The following is a 13,414-nucleotide window of genomic DNA, read 5'->3' as shown; positions in this document are numbered from 1 at the left end:
ACTCACACACACACACGCACTCACGCGGTCCCTCTGCGATCCCCCCTGACTGAAGGCGCACAGGAAGTGCAGCCGTGGCCCAATTATAGCGTGACACCTCAGGCCGACCGTTGCCATGGTTACGTCTTCCCTGAGGTCCCCTGGAGTGTGGCGCCGAGGAAGAAGGTCTTATCACATCAGCCATCGTTACGGCAACAAGCGAAAAAAACCCGCACGGCCCGCTTCGCTCCGAGATGTCCTTTCTTAGGCCAAGTTGCAAACAAAACAAAAAAACAACAAAAAAAAGCACGTTGCGTCACGGGAGCAAGAGAGATTGTTTGTGATGTGTGTCAGCTTAGGTGTGCGCGCCAAGCGGCGAGTAGGTGTGCGTGCGTGAGCGTATGTGCGTCTGCGGGGTGGTGATAAGGCTTTCCGCCACGCCATTAGGTGACTCATAAGCCCCACATACGCGCACGCACACGTATCAGCGGAAACGGCACGGTGGCCGGCAAACACATATTCCCAATTAAATATAGGAGTACAAGCGTGTAGACAAGCGCGCGTGGCCAATTTCTTTTATTTCAAAAGGGCAAACAGATCTATACAGTACAAGTTGCACATGAAATAATTTAGACGACTCGCTTACTGATGATGCGTTGACAACAGAATCGAGAGTCCCCGTTCCAAACAAATCATTTGGCTCTTTTTTTTTTCTCCGTCTTTCTCTTAAGCGGCTGCAACACAATACATCCAAACTGGAAAGGGATATAAAAAAGACAATGTTTTTTCCCCCCCGATATTTACAGTATATTTACAACTTCTTTTTGTTTTTTTGTTTTCTTCTCGTTTGCCGACACGGTTGACACACGGGTGTCCTTCTCTCACTCTCACTCTCTCTCTCCCCCCCCCCCTCTCTCTCTCACCCTCTCTCTCTCACCCTCTCCGATTCACTGATTGTCAAAAGAAAGGATGGGAACGAGTGAGAACATTCTTGAACAGAGGTACAGCTCTGTACTAAGCATCATGTTCATGTCTTTTCGACCAACACGGTGTCCAGTGTGTGTTTGCGTGTGTGCGTGCGTGTTTTACACTTTTGGGCTCCTGTCCTGGACAATCATCTGAGCGGGATCCTGTGGCACAAGTTACTATCCGTCCAAGGCGCCGCTGCTCCTCTCCTGCGCCAGGCCCAAAGAAAAGTCGGAGCCTCTGAGGTCAAACGCGGACACTCGACCCTCGAACCCGGGACCGCCCGGCTTCCTCTTCAGCTCCTCGCACTTCCTGTATTTACAGATCTGGTGTCCCCTCTTACGATTGCGGCAGCTGCTGCACTGTTCGCAGTTCGTCTGACGCCGACAGGGCACGCACTCGCCGCAGCGCTTCCTCTTCCGCCGGCCTCCGCCGCCCCCGCCCAGTGAGCCGGGCGAGTGACCCTCGGCCACCAGGCCCTCCATGCCGTCGGCGGCCACCGCCGCGCTCCTCCAGTGGCCTCCTCCCATCTGGAAGCCGGCGAGGGGCAAGAGGGTGGGGCTGAAGGGAAACCAGGCGCCCAGGTAGGGTTGGATGTCCGTCCTGCATCCGGGCGAGTCCTCTTCCTCCTCCTCGGGTCCGGAGGCTCCGCCCTCGACGGCTCCCCTTCCGCCCTTGGCCTCGGCCACCTCCCTTTTGGCGGGCTGGCCGGGGTTGGGCGCGCTGGGGACGGCCTGCTCGGCGGCGGCGGGGGTGAGCGCCAGCAGCCCGGCCCGCATCAGCAACTCGGCGGCGTGCGCCAGGTGGAGCCCGCTGGGCGACTCCCACATGTCGGGCCAGGAGGGCGCCCGGCGAGGTTTGGTGGGGCCGGGCGGAGCGGCCTGCTGCTGGGCTTGGGAGGGCTGCATGAGGCCTTTGACGTCCATGCCCTGGGCCGGGTTGGCGATGTAATGGGACAGGCCGTACGGGTGGCTGGAGCGCTTGAGGCTGGGTCTCAGTGGCTCGTTGGGGATCTTAGCACTGCTGTTGCCTTGGACTGGCGAGGAAGGGCCAGCAATGTCTACTGCTGTGGACATAGCCGTGAATGTGGGCGGCGGTTTGTGTCCTTGTGTGTGCGCCGGAGGGGGGGAGGAGAGGTGAGGGAGGGAGGGAGGAAGAGGGAGAGACAGAAAGAGAGAAACAGAGAGAGAGAGAGAGAGAGAGGGATTGACGCCGGCGCGCGGGCTTGACAACTGTCCTGTTCCTTCAGCCAAAATGGCAAGCCTTGGCCTGTGTCCCTATTCCCATTCTCTGCAGCAGCCGTGGAGTCCTGGGGAGCAACACATGAACAGGGCGAAGGGAGGAGGGTTAAGAATAGAAATAATCGGGGGAGGAGAGGAGAAAAAAAAAGAAAGAAAAAAAAAAGAAGCCAAGAGTAAACACAGCGGGCTAACCTAGCTCCGGCGCTGCTCACAATGTGACAAATGCATAAGAAGGGTGGCAAACGCATAACAACAACGCGGCGGTCATCGACATCGTGACAATTGTTTGAAAAGAAAGCCCCCCGAGGGAAGCTAAGCGGCCCCTACGAGCGCATGTGTTGCCACTTATTTCCGCATCCAGGAGGTTAGTATCCCTTTAAGGATTTCACGGTATATCAATGCAATCAATAACAGAGCGACAACAATATGCAAAGATATGCGCATATGCGCAGGTCAAATGTGGAGCGCGCTTTTCAAATACATTTTGACGACTGCTCTTATGTGTGCCAGCCACGCTTATGTGGCTTTCCGGGGAAAGAGCAAACGCACAAGCGTCCGAAAACAAGGCTGTCTTTTGTCTGCTATCGACGACGACCAGCAGCGAGGTGCGCAACGATGCGGTGGCGGCGGATCGAGGGGGGAAAAAAGCAAGCGGCCGAGAATCCGCGGACACGTCGCTGGACAAATTCACCCATCGCACAGCGATTCGACACGGCTAGCTCTCGCCCGGGGAACTCGGCGACTCATTCGGGGTTAGCGCACAATGGCGGAGTCCGTCGGCTGCTTTCGGCCGAGTGGACGGTTACCTAAGACGACGCTCGGCCGACGCCACGGCGCGTTGACCACAGTCCGAGTGGTCGCTGCGACACGCTCGGGGAGGGAAGGCGACGACACAAAAGCAGATCCGTACCGAGGAAGCAGCAAGTCATGCCGAATGTGTCCGCTTACCTTCCAAAATCGCCACTACGAACGCCGCTGTCACCGAAAAAGCCTTCGACGAAGTCATGAACTAATGGCGTTGGCGCTGCTTGGAGCGTACACAGACGGCCGAGCTGCCGATTCCTCCTCCACCTCTCCGTCCCGGAGGGTCTGCAAACACTCGGCACGGAATTTGGGGGCGTCGCTCAAAATGCGAAGTGGACTCTCGGCGGCGGCGGCGCGACGCGGCCGTGACGCGGTGGTCGTCGCGGTCACGACGACCCACGCCGAAATTGCACTGGAAAGCTGGCGAGCCGCTGACGGAAGTTGATACTTTTAACACGCCGAGTGGAAGGAAAACAAAAGCACATGTGCTATTAAACTATACAAGTTGCTCCTTATACTTTTACTCTTGACGGGGATAATGAGTTGACTCTTGTAAAAGTTTTTTTTCATGAGTCAATTGGGAAGAAAAATGTTATGTAACACCCAAATATTAATAGTCTTCAGACAATTTCAGTTTTTTTTTCTCAAATGTGTACTATACTTGTCAATCGTTAAAAAGGGAAATGTACTATCCCGATGTCAAAGTATAACAAGTATAAGAACATTCTTTTTTTATTGAATGACTTTTGTATGGTCAATAAATGGCTCATTTTCCATTTTTTTGCGAAACGAAGTATATTTGTCACTTTTTCTAATGTTTTCGAATTCATTGACATCAAGGGTCATCCAACATTTTAACTGGGATAACTTGCTCTTAATGCTCAACTTTCAATGCCTTTGACGTCTATTGCCGTCCGTGACAGCCAAACTGTTAGTAAATGTATCTATTAATCGTCTGTTACAAAATAAAATATTATTTTTGTCAGCGTATTAGGTGCGTGTAACCCAAAGCACTATACTACTCTGATGATTTAGGTTTATATTTTAAGTATGCATTAGAGGAAGTCATGAATCTGCCAAAATAAAAATCCCTGTCTCCTCTAGAGACGTTTTACATTCTATTAAAATCCCAGCCAATTTAAATAGCATTAGGCTGTTTTTTCTCCATCTTTTTTTTTTTGCTCCAGTTCCCCTCAGCTGCCCTTTTATTCGGAGACAATAAAAATGGCCGGAGCGGGGACTCGTGTCGTGTCGCTTTCGCAGGTGACTCCTCACGAGACGCAAAGTCCACTCCACCTCTTGCGAGAGTCCTGCTTGCATCTGGCACGCAGCCACATAAGCCCGTGCACGCGCCCGTGCGTGTGTGCGTGCGCGCGTGTCACTATAGCAGCAGGGGCCCCCACCAACACTCGTGAACACGCTCTGGACACGACTGCTCGTGTAAACACAGCGTCTTCTAGTGGTGACCACACATACTGACGCGTCTTAAAATGGCCACTCGTGCTCGTGGTGGACACTGCAGAACCCCCCCACACTACCATTTTCATCCATCCCCCCCCTCCACTACCAGGTTCGCGTGAGTCCGTTCTTGATGCAGTAGTTTATCTAAACAAATAAACACTTTTAGTACTTTGGTGGTAAAGACTTTTTCAATTAAAGAAACAAATAAACAAACCAGGACAGGAGTGGTCAGCGCGTCAGCTTCACAGTGGGGGATCTGGGTTCAAATCTAGGTTGGTCCACCTGTGTGGAGTTTGCATGTCCTCCCCAGGCCTGGGGGGGTTTTCTCCGGGTACTCCGGTTTCCTCCCACATTCCAAAGACATACATGGTAGGCTAAATGGACACTCAAAATTGCCCTTAGGTATAAGTGTGAGCGTGAATGGTTGTTTGTCTCCTTGTGCCCTGTGATTGGCTGGCCTTCACTTCAGGGTGTGTCCGGCTACTGGCCCAGGATAGGCTCCAGCATCCCCCAAAACCCTAGTGAGGATAAAGCAGTTGATAAAATGAGATGAGTTGAGTGAAACAAAATAAGAAGCGTGCTGAGCCACTATCCTCCCCTCAAAGGAACTTTTATTCACACGATGCAGAAGGGGAAATCGTCAAATCAGAGACACAAGTGACAGTAGAAATATTAACCTTTTCGGAAGAAGAGTCCCTCCCTTCAATGATTTTGGCTGATCAACACTTGCGAGCATTAGAGAGAATAATTTAAGACAAACATCGAGCTCTTAGCTTAGCAAAACAATCACATGGAACATTCAGCTTTGTAGTGCGTCTTGGAATTCATCGATTTAAGGCCTTAAGCTTTAGGATATCAGGTCTATGAATGAATACACCAACCATTGTAAAGTGGATGGAGGCTGAAACCACCTGATTTTGGCGTTCATCATATCCTTGCAAATGTTTTTATATGCATACTACTTTTGTATAACTTGGTGGGATATCAAATTCTACTGATGCCTGTGTGATTTGTCGTGTCAATGTAATACCGTAATGGCTGTTGCGACGCCGTTCACAAAAAGAAAAACAAAAACACCGGAGCGACGCCAAAGTTGGGTTGGTTTTATGCGTCTTTCTTCTTGATAATGAGCGGCCCTACGTTGTCACCGGTTTCCTCGTTATGTTTGCTGTGGGCGCCATCGCAGTAAGGGAACTGAAAAGCAGAAAAATCACAATTTACACAGTCTGTATATGAATGGGTGTGATTCTTATGTATCGGCTGATTTTTTTTTCTCTTTCTTTTGCATCATTTGGAGAGTTATGTGTCAAAACGGGGTTTAATTGTGTATTAAGAAGGTAAAAGTGTATTGTTTCTTTGTAATAAGGATTTGAATCATTTTGGACATGAGCACAAATTAGCTATTGCCTGAAGCATATCTCAAATAAAATGTTTTAATGCGACCCAGCTTGACCCTGCAATATTATTTCCCACATGGAAAGCTGTAGTGATAGACAACAAATTATTATCAAAATAATTATATAAACAATAACTATGGCAGCCCAAGTAGTTTGCACGGTCTCTTTTGGAACACTAGCAATAAATGACTTCAACAAACGGTCATAAGAGTTACAGAACTGAAACAGCAAGACACAAAAACTGACCTTCTGTGATTTCCAGCAGCGACAGTAGACAGCTTTGGAGCCAATGTCCTCCATGTCAAAGCTATGTACCACTTTGGGACTATCTTTGTTGATGCAAGTGTTGACCAGGCCCTTTTTGCAGCTCCGCCCACTCAGGTAACGGCTGACCAGGAAGCCTCCGGCGGCTGCGACAACCGCTACGGGCAATGCAACCAGAAAATGCTCTGCAGAAAACAAAGTAGAAGGCACACCAATGTTAAATTGCCAATTGCAAACATGTCATTAGAATCAAGCTCTTTGACATTTTTTCTGTATTTTCGTTTCGCGATTTGTCATCACCGCAACTTTTGGAGCTTTTCGTGTCCAGTTTGGGAGTGCATGTTGTTGCATGTGTGCAAACAGTGGTTGAAGAGATGTTACTCATTGCGGTGGTGCCTTTGAGCAAGGTACCACTCCCACCCTTCTTGCCAAAAAGCAGCAGTAAGGACAGCTAAGACAAACATACATGGCTGGACCTGTTAAACTTGATGCAATATAACGTATAGATTTCAAATGTGTCAAATCTGCTAGCAAGAAAGTATTTCTAATTTTCTTTTTCATCCAAAGTACCCATTTGTAACATGATGTTGGGAGATTTAGATTGCCTAGTCTAATTTGTTACACACTATCTGCAATCAAGATATCACATGAATTTAAAGCGATTTTTTTCTTTTATGAGGCCATAAGTAAGCAGATGCCTGCAGAGTGGAAACAGGGACAAGCCGCCTGTCAGGCTTAGCAGGTCCCGTGATGAGTCTTTACTCGGGGGGCACAAGGCCAAGACACGGTGAGAAAGTGATCGCCTTCAAAACGACCGCTGCTTAGAAACTAAATATGACTCTTCGGACTATTAAATGTTAGGTGCGTGTTAGCCTGCAATAAAAGCAGATCGTGCCCTTGCAGTGCTCTTCACGTCAATAATCAACTTGTAGTGACTTCCGGATGCGTTGTACAAACAAAACAAACTGTCAAAAAAATAAGTCAGGTGGCACCGATGTTGAGTTGAGGGGGGGGGGGGTCGCTAAAATGAAATAAGTTAGAACAAGGCCCATCGCCGCATGCTAAGCGCTATAATAGAACACTTTACCTTTTGACAACCTCATTCCTGAGCTTGATGACAACGTAGGGAGGGATGGGGTGGCCATGATTTCTGTGGAAGCTGGTTTATTTGGCTGCAGCAACAAGGTCAGTCACGGCTAAGTGTTAGGTGGACTCCGTCCTCTTTCTGCTAGCGTTGGTCTCGTCCTGCGTACGTCAACTAACAACAGGCATACGTAAGACAGAGAAGTTACAAGAAGCTTCAATCAGTTCCCTCCTAACAACTTCTGTTTTCGCTTTAGTGCTATTATGAACGTTGCTCGAATCTCCAAATTTCCCTCTCAGATGTTATTTTGGTGTTTACGCATAGCCATAGTCACATTAAATAACACAAAATAAATTAACAACTGAACGTTTGAGGACAAAGATAGTACCAGCCTCATTGTTCATAATCGGTGAGAGGAACTCGCTTGATAAGTATCATCTTTGTTTAGTGACGTCAGTACCCCCGATCCTGACTCATAGATACTACATAGGAGATAGATGTTTAAAAAAAACTATATTCAGCCTGATAGTTTTTGTACTTGTAAATAAAGCTTACATTATTTTAATTGACCATCCTTATGCAATAGTAGGCTAAATGTAGTACACAACCATCGTGATGACTCAATCCAAATGTTGTTACATGTAACTTTGTATGGCGACTAGAAGGGGGCGACAAAACACCCATTTTAATTTATTTATCTCTGCAATAAATACATTTCAGGATTCAGTATTGAAGGTGTTACTCAATTGACTTGTTTTTAATCATTATACATTCTAAATACATTAGTTTGTATCTTATTATTTGAATGGAAACATTTATTCACTACACCTTGAATGCACATCAAAATGTCAAAACTGAGATCTACCCTGGTATTGCATGCTTTGAGAAAATTATTAGCCAAAGGATTTGGAACGTTTCCTTTAGGAGTAGGAAAGATAATAGTAACAAGGTAGTGAATTTGTAAGTTTAAAAAGGGATCCCACGCAAGACCTCACTTTAAAAATAACCCTTTCATCCTCCCGTGTCGTCCCCAAAGGGTGTTAAAATGACCCAACATAGGAGTCAAGGGTTTTTATTACACAGTTTAATCAACACACAAAGCTCAACGAGCCTCTCAGGTAATTCAATATACAGAGGTTTTGTGCAAGAAGAGTGGGTTCTCCTCGCACTCAAGAGCCCAAGCCAGTCCCAGAGCCATTTAAGATGTTAGCCTCTAGATTTAACAACAAAAAAAGCAAGTAACAAAAAGAAAATAAGCAGCCTAAAGAGTTATGGGGAGATGGATATGTGGGGGGATTAAAAAAAAAAAAACGGGTTCAACTAGGAAAAATTCATTTTTTAAATACCCGGTCCAAAGCCTTCACTTGATGGATAAAGAAAAGATGGTGGCCATTATAGGGGTGACATAGATTTAAAATGCTTCATGTGTGTTGTAGCCTTATAGTTAATAGAGTGCCCTTCAACACAGTCAGTCTGCTTTCTCAACATGATAATAAAAAAATAATAAATGGGGAAAAACTGATTTCAGACTGAAAAAATGCCCCCAATTTTGTGTCTCTCCAACCCCCCAAGAAAGGGAAAAAGAAACAGGTCCCTTCAAATTAGATGTTTAAAGGAATGCTTAAAGTGTTTAACAACCTGTAGCGGGATACTAATTATGGGGGCTCAAGAAAGGTGGTAGGGGAAGCCCAGTAAATAAAACGGAATACAGACAGGGGAAATAAAAAGGTGGGGCACTACGGAAGAGGCGTTTATTACAATTGCAAGTTGGCTGTTAGTTTGTGAGAGGGAGGGCAGGCAAGACAGAAAGATGGAGACAGGCTGAGTGGGGTAGGGGAGACAACACAAATGGGGGGGCAGAGGTACTCTGGTGATGGGGAGGCGTGGCTCAATGAAAGCACTCCAATGGAAACCAACAAGATCTTATTTTAAAACTTTTCTTTTGTTTGTATGTATTTTTTTTGTTTTGTTTTGTTTTCTCTTTACATCTCAAGCTCCCCAAACGTTTTGCCTTAGAGCTGGTTGGACATGATTCTGCTTCGCCAACACTACATTGCATACTTTTGTGTCCATTCCCGGGCTATTTTGTTATACCTGTAAACAGACCAAAAAAAGGTGAAGTTATTTTCTGTCATTTTACAATGTGAGATTCACCAAAATATAGAATGAGGAAAACATACTTTTCCCTGTCCGTCTTGTAGATACGGGCGATCTCGGGTACTAAGGGGTCATCTGGGTTTGGGTCACACAGCAGAGAGCAGATGGACAGGAGAACTGGGAAGGACATGTCAGAGGTTCATCAAATTAGATCACAATTTTTTGTCAATTTAAATTATTTGTGCAAGGCCCAATGGTAACAATATGCCACAAAATTTTCTTTCTTCTTTTAATAATGAACATGACCACCACCTGTGCATCTTGGCAATCAGAGTAAAACAACCCCCGGGCGAGGAAAACCAGCTTTGCTTGCTTCTATGAATTCTTATGTAGTGAGAACAGCTAGGGTAGGTATACACCCGCTTTTAGTGCAAAGGCCAGCATAAAACTGCCTACCTTTGGAGATGGTGAGAGCCGGAGACCATTGTGATCGCAGGATGTCAAGACAAATGCTGCCGTTGCTGTTAATATTTGGATGGTAGATTCTTGTTGTAAATGAAACCTGAAGACAGACCCGTGTGTAATTAATGCAAGGCACCATTGACATAGAAAAACTAGGATTGGCTTCAGCAATGTGTTGTACAACTTCACTGCTCTAATATTTAATGTATTCCTGTCTTACAAACCTTTGGTGGTTTGAAGGGGTAGTCTGTGGGGAAGTGGATGGTCAAGAAGAAAACCCCGCCTTGGTAAGGACTGTCATTCTAAGGAGGGAAGAGGCAGAACAATTGTAAGCAATGGATAGACAAAAGAAGCTGGAATATATAAGTAAAACAAGATATAGCCATTTTTCGAGTGGCCATGACAATATGAGAGCAACCTCGGAATACTTACAGGTCCCATTATTGTGGCCTGCCAATGAAAACCTGTGACACAGAAAACAATGATGAGGGCACATTAGTATTCAAACTTTTGTGAATAGGTCAATTACTTTCATTACTCCAATTTGAATTAACAATGTTACTGTACTTTGTAAATGGATGAACTTAAACCATTTTAAACCAAGTTAACAGTTTTTAGATTTCTGTTGTTTTCATAACATTTTAATTAAATGGGGAAACTACTTGATGTCAACAAAATAATTACTGGCTGTCCTCAAATGCGCAGAGTGTGTTTAAATAGGCTTCTGTGCCCAATATGACTGTTTACCATGTCCCCTTTAACCTTTGTTCTAATATGGCATTTCTATGTACGACTACAAATGGGCCACTTGTCCTGTCAAACAAGGTAACCAACATTTTAGAGCGGCCCTATTAGCGTTCTTTATGGCATGTCAGTGATAGCGCTTTTTTTTCTTCTTCTATCTGTTCTCACATTGTGTAAAGCTCAAGACCAAACAGAAAAACTAAATGCAAACTATTAAAGAGGCACCCTCTAAGCCTGTATATAAGGAACACAATTTAGAGCTAGTGTGTTAAAAGCTGAATTCAGCCGATTAGGCATAGATTAATTGGTATGCTGTAGTCGTACTCAGTCTCTCCTAAATGCTGTCAGTTTGTGAACTATTGCCCCTTTTCCCCAATGCACAGCTCCACTTACCTCCCCTGCATAGCCCATTCACACTGATGGACTGATTCTTTGGTAATTAGTGCAGATTATATATACATATACATATTTATATACTATAGTATTTGATGCCTGTAACTATTAACTTATTTACTTCAATTGACAGTAATAGACATCAAATCCATTTCAACTTGGAAAACTGCTATTGAGTCATCATTTATAATAGTAATAATCTATAATCAGCCAACTTTTGTTGACATTGGTCCTTAATATAGTGGTGTGGTAAACTTACTGTCATCTCCTACTGGTCCAGCGGAACACTGGGCTGGGGGATCCCGTGCAAAGTCATTCAATTCCTATCACAAACGAAAAAAAAAAACAAGAAAAGCCAAACCGTCAGATGTGGGTTTGTTTTTGTTTCATTTTTATGTGCATTTCAACAGACAAGGGAAGGAAGTATGGACGGTTTGCTTCACCAATAACCGTTTTAAAGCCAAGTTATTGAGTTCTTCAGGTTTGAGTTGTTATTATTTTGTATTTTTGGATTATTACAAAATCATCAACACAAAATTAGCACAAAACCACCAAAAATGTGTCCTTTAAAAGTTACTGAGGCAGGTGCAGCCTCCTTGGGCAGCCATTTGGCGAACCTGCTATCCTGGAAGTGGGGCCAATTCCTGCCAGGCGAAAGTCAAAATGACCGTGATTGCACCATTACGGTTACGACGTGAGCTACATAACAGTTCAATTTCTTGGTGTAGTTTTTCCTCCAGTGTTTAATGTGATCCAAATCGAGACCACCGGCTGATTACACACTACACAGGCTGACGTGTGGTTTGTAAACTGCTCAGAGTCTCAAAAGGAGAACTGCGATGCTGAGAACCCCCATCTGTATATCCCACACCTGGCGGGTCACATATACTCAGCAGAATTGAAGCATATAATTGCGAGTACAATTGCAGTTCTGAAGATTAATATGTCCTGCAACTCAAATTAGATGTTCATCAATCAATATATTAAAGACTAGTCATAATGTCCATTGCAATCAATTTGTTGTTTTACACATTTTCTTGCAATAACATTCGGAAAAGGATGTTGTGACATGACAAATTAAGGCTGCATTGCACAGTTCTACCACAATCTGTGGACATTTCTAAAACTAGTTGATTAAATTGTCAACCTCTTCATGCAACAGAACTATTTCAGGTATGGCACACCGTGCTAACAACTAAGGAAGTCAACATTGAGACAATTTGAAGTGAGTGACGACAACCATAGCTTCCAAGAGGGAATGTTCGCGGTACAACTGCTTAACTGTCAGAAGTCGGTTCATATGGGCAAACCTCAACTTGTCTCAATTCATAAGCGCAACTCCTACCGTAAAAAAAAAACAGCTGCGTCTAATATATGTAATAATATTTATGGCAAAAGACGTCAACAAGCAGCCAAGAAGCGGCGTGACGGCGTCCTGCGGCTGGCCCGCTGTCACTAGCACGACATCGGCCGAAGGACGCGTGGGGCCTGCTCTTATGACTACTAGCAATCTCACGGTCGTATTTTACGGCCGATGGTAAAAACACATACACATTTACACTCAGTAACAAATTATGAGCAAAACAAACGCGTAAAAATAGCATTCAAGGTGGCGCATTGTTCAGGCGACGTGATGACAACACAGCATCAACTACGTTAGCTGATAACCGTTCTTGCTTTCACAACACAGAAGCCGCTTTTTTAATTATGTAAAATCGCGTAACTGCTGATAATGTATCTTAGCAGTACATTTTTTTTTAAAAGTCTTACATTACACAAAACGAATATGATCGAGTCCACTCAAGTTTCACCTTAGTGTGAATGTGTTAGCTTAGCTGAAATAGCGGAAATATTTAGCTTCTCGTTAGCCGAACACCGGGACGTAGCAACATTCGACTTTGTTCACGTAGAATCGCCACGAGAATTTTAAACGCCGTAACATATGGTGGTTCGACGAGTTCGGGGTAGGATGAGAATTCGATCCACGGACAGAGAAGGCTTTAGTGTCAGTTGAGGTGGCCCGTTAGAAGACAGAAAGGCGGCGGATCGCTCGGACTATCGTCGCTGGCTGCCCGGGAACCGTAAGTCTTTTTTTGTCAATATCATTTCGATCTTCGGATCGTAACCAAAACAAAGTGTCGACCAGAAGACGGACGAGGTCGGCCCCAAATCCCCGATCTAAGTGCGAATGCGGGGCCTCGCCGCTGACTTCCTTACCTTGTGGATTCTTTTCAGAGCCATTGTTGTGCTAGCGCTTCTGTCAGGGAAAACGTGCGGTTAAAATGGCGATTGATGTCAGTCCGTGGAGAACAGAGCGACGTAATTATCATAGAACACGACTAGAGCACACTCAAACGATCGCTATTCGCTATTACAAAGGGCAATCTTGAGATTTTCGAGTCGAAAGTAAACGATGGAAGGGGTAGACCCGCGGTCCTTCCTCCTACTGCAGCGGCTACCAAATCACAGCGGGCCTGTGCTCACACGACCGGAACAAGAACAGAACATCCTGTTGGGTCTTT

General features: G+C 45.4%; 3 protein-coding genes across 4 annotated transcripts; all 3 read right to left on the bottom strand.

Annotated features, from left to right (window-relative positions):
• Positions 1–526: 526 nt before the first annotated feature.
• Positions 527–3,446, bottom strand: LOC144207767 (uncharacterized). Of its 2 annotated transcripts, none has more exons than XM_077733408.1 (2): positions 2,379–3,446; positions 527–2,254 (listed from the first exon to the last, which is right to left on the bottom strand). In XM_077733408.1, exon 2 carries the CDS (start codon positions 2,019–2,021, stop codon positions 1,125–1,127), a length of 897 nt encoding a protein of 298 aa, XP_077589534.1. In that variant the 5' UTR covers positions 2,022–2,254; positions 2,379–3,446; the 3' UTR covers positions 527–1,124. The 2 variants fall into 2 exon arrangements, with proteins under 2 accessions (XP_077589534.1, XP_077589533.1); XM_077733407.1 differs by having other exon boundaries at positions 3,135–3,446.
• A 1,591-nt stretch (positions 3,447–5,037) lies between these two features.
• On the bottom strand, positions 5,038–7,414 carry LOC144207898 (CDGSH iron-sulfur domain-containing protein 1). Its single transcript, XM_077733566.1, has 3 exons — positions 7,200–7,414; positions 6,095–6,297; positions 5,038–5,645 (listed from the first exon to the last, which is right to left on the bottom strand). Exons 1-3 carry the CDS (start codon positions 7,255–7,257, stop codon positions 5,556–5,558), a joined length of 351 nt encoding a protein of 116 aa, XP_077589692.1. The 5' UTR covers positions 7,258–7,414; the 3' UTR covers positions 5,038–5,555.
• An 838-nt stretch (positions 7,415–8,252) lies between these two features.
• Positions 8,253–13,398, bottom strand: ube2d2 (ubiquitin-conjugating enzyme E2D 2 (UBC4/5 homolog, yeast)). Its single transcript, XM_077732151.1, has 7 exons — positions 13,110–13,398; positions 11,152–11,215; positions 10,188–10,219; positions 9,980–10,057; positions 9,750–9,855; positions 9,377–9,470; positions 8,253–9,290 (listed from the first exon to the last, which is right to left on the bottom strand). Exons 1-7 carry the CDS (start codon positions 13,131–13,133, stop codon positions 9,245–9,247), a joined length of 444 nt encoding a protein of 147 aa, XP_077588277.1. The 5' UTR covers positions 13,134–13,398; the 3' UTR covers positions 8,253–9,244.
• Positions 13,399–13,414: the final 16 nt, after the last annotated feature.

The sequence above is a fragment of the Stigmatopora nigra genome, chromosome 14, assembly GCF_051989575.1.
Source record: "Stigmatopora nigra isolate UIUO_SnigA chromosome 14, RoL_Snig_1.1, whole genome shotgun sequence".
NCBI lineage: Eukaryota > Metazoa > Chordata > Actinopteri > Syngnathiformes > Syngnathidae > Stigmatopora > Stigmatopora nigra.
Note: the sequence above shows the minus strand (reverse complement) of the source record. Positions and strands in the feature narration are given on the sequence as shown.

Coding starts and splice junctions, on each gene's coding strand:
- ube2d2 (XM_077732151.1), bottom strand. CDS start 13,133: ATGGCTCTGAAAAGAATCCACAAG. Junction 10,220..11,151: donor TGGACCAGTAGGAGATGACA/GTAAGTTTACCA, acceptor TCTGTGTCACAG/GTTTTCATTGGCAGGCCACA. Junction 10,058..10,187: donor AGGCCACAATAATGGGACCT/GTAAGTATTCCG, acceptor TTCCCTCCTTAG/AATGACAGTCCTTACCAAGG.
- LOC144207898 (XM_077733566.1), bottom strand. CDS start 7,257: ATGGCCACCCCATCCCTCCCTACGTTGTCATCAAGCTCAGGAATGAGG. Junction 6,298..7,199: donor AGGAATGAGGTTGTCAAAAG/GTAAAGTGTTCT, acceptor TGTTTTCTGCAG/AGCATTTTCTGGTTGCATTG. Junction 5,646..6,094: donor GCTGCTGGAAATCACAGAAG/GTCAGTTTTTGT, acceptor TCTGCTTTTCAG/TTCCCTTACTGCGATGGCGC.
- LOC144207767 (XM_077733408.1), bottom strand. CDS start 2,021: ATGTCCACAGCAGTAGACATTGCTGGCCCTTCCTCGCCAGTCCAAGGC.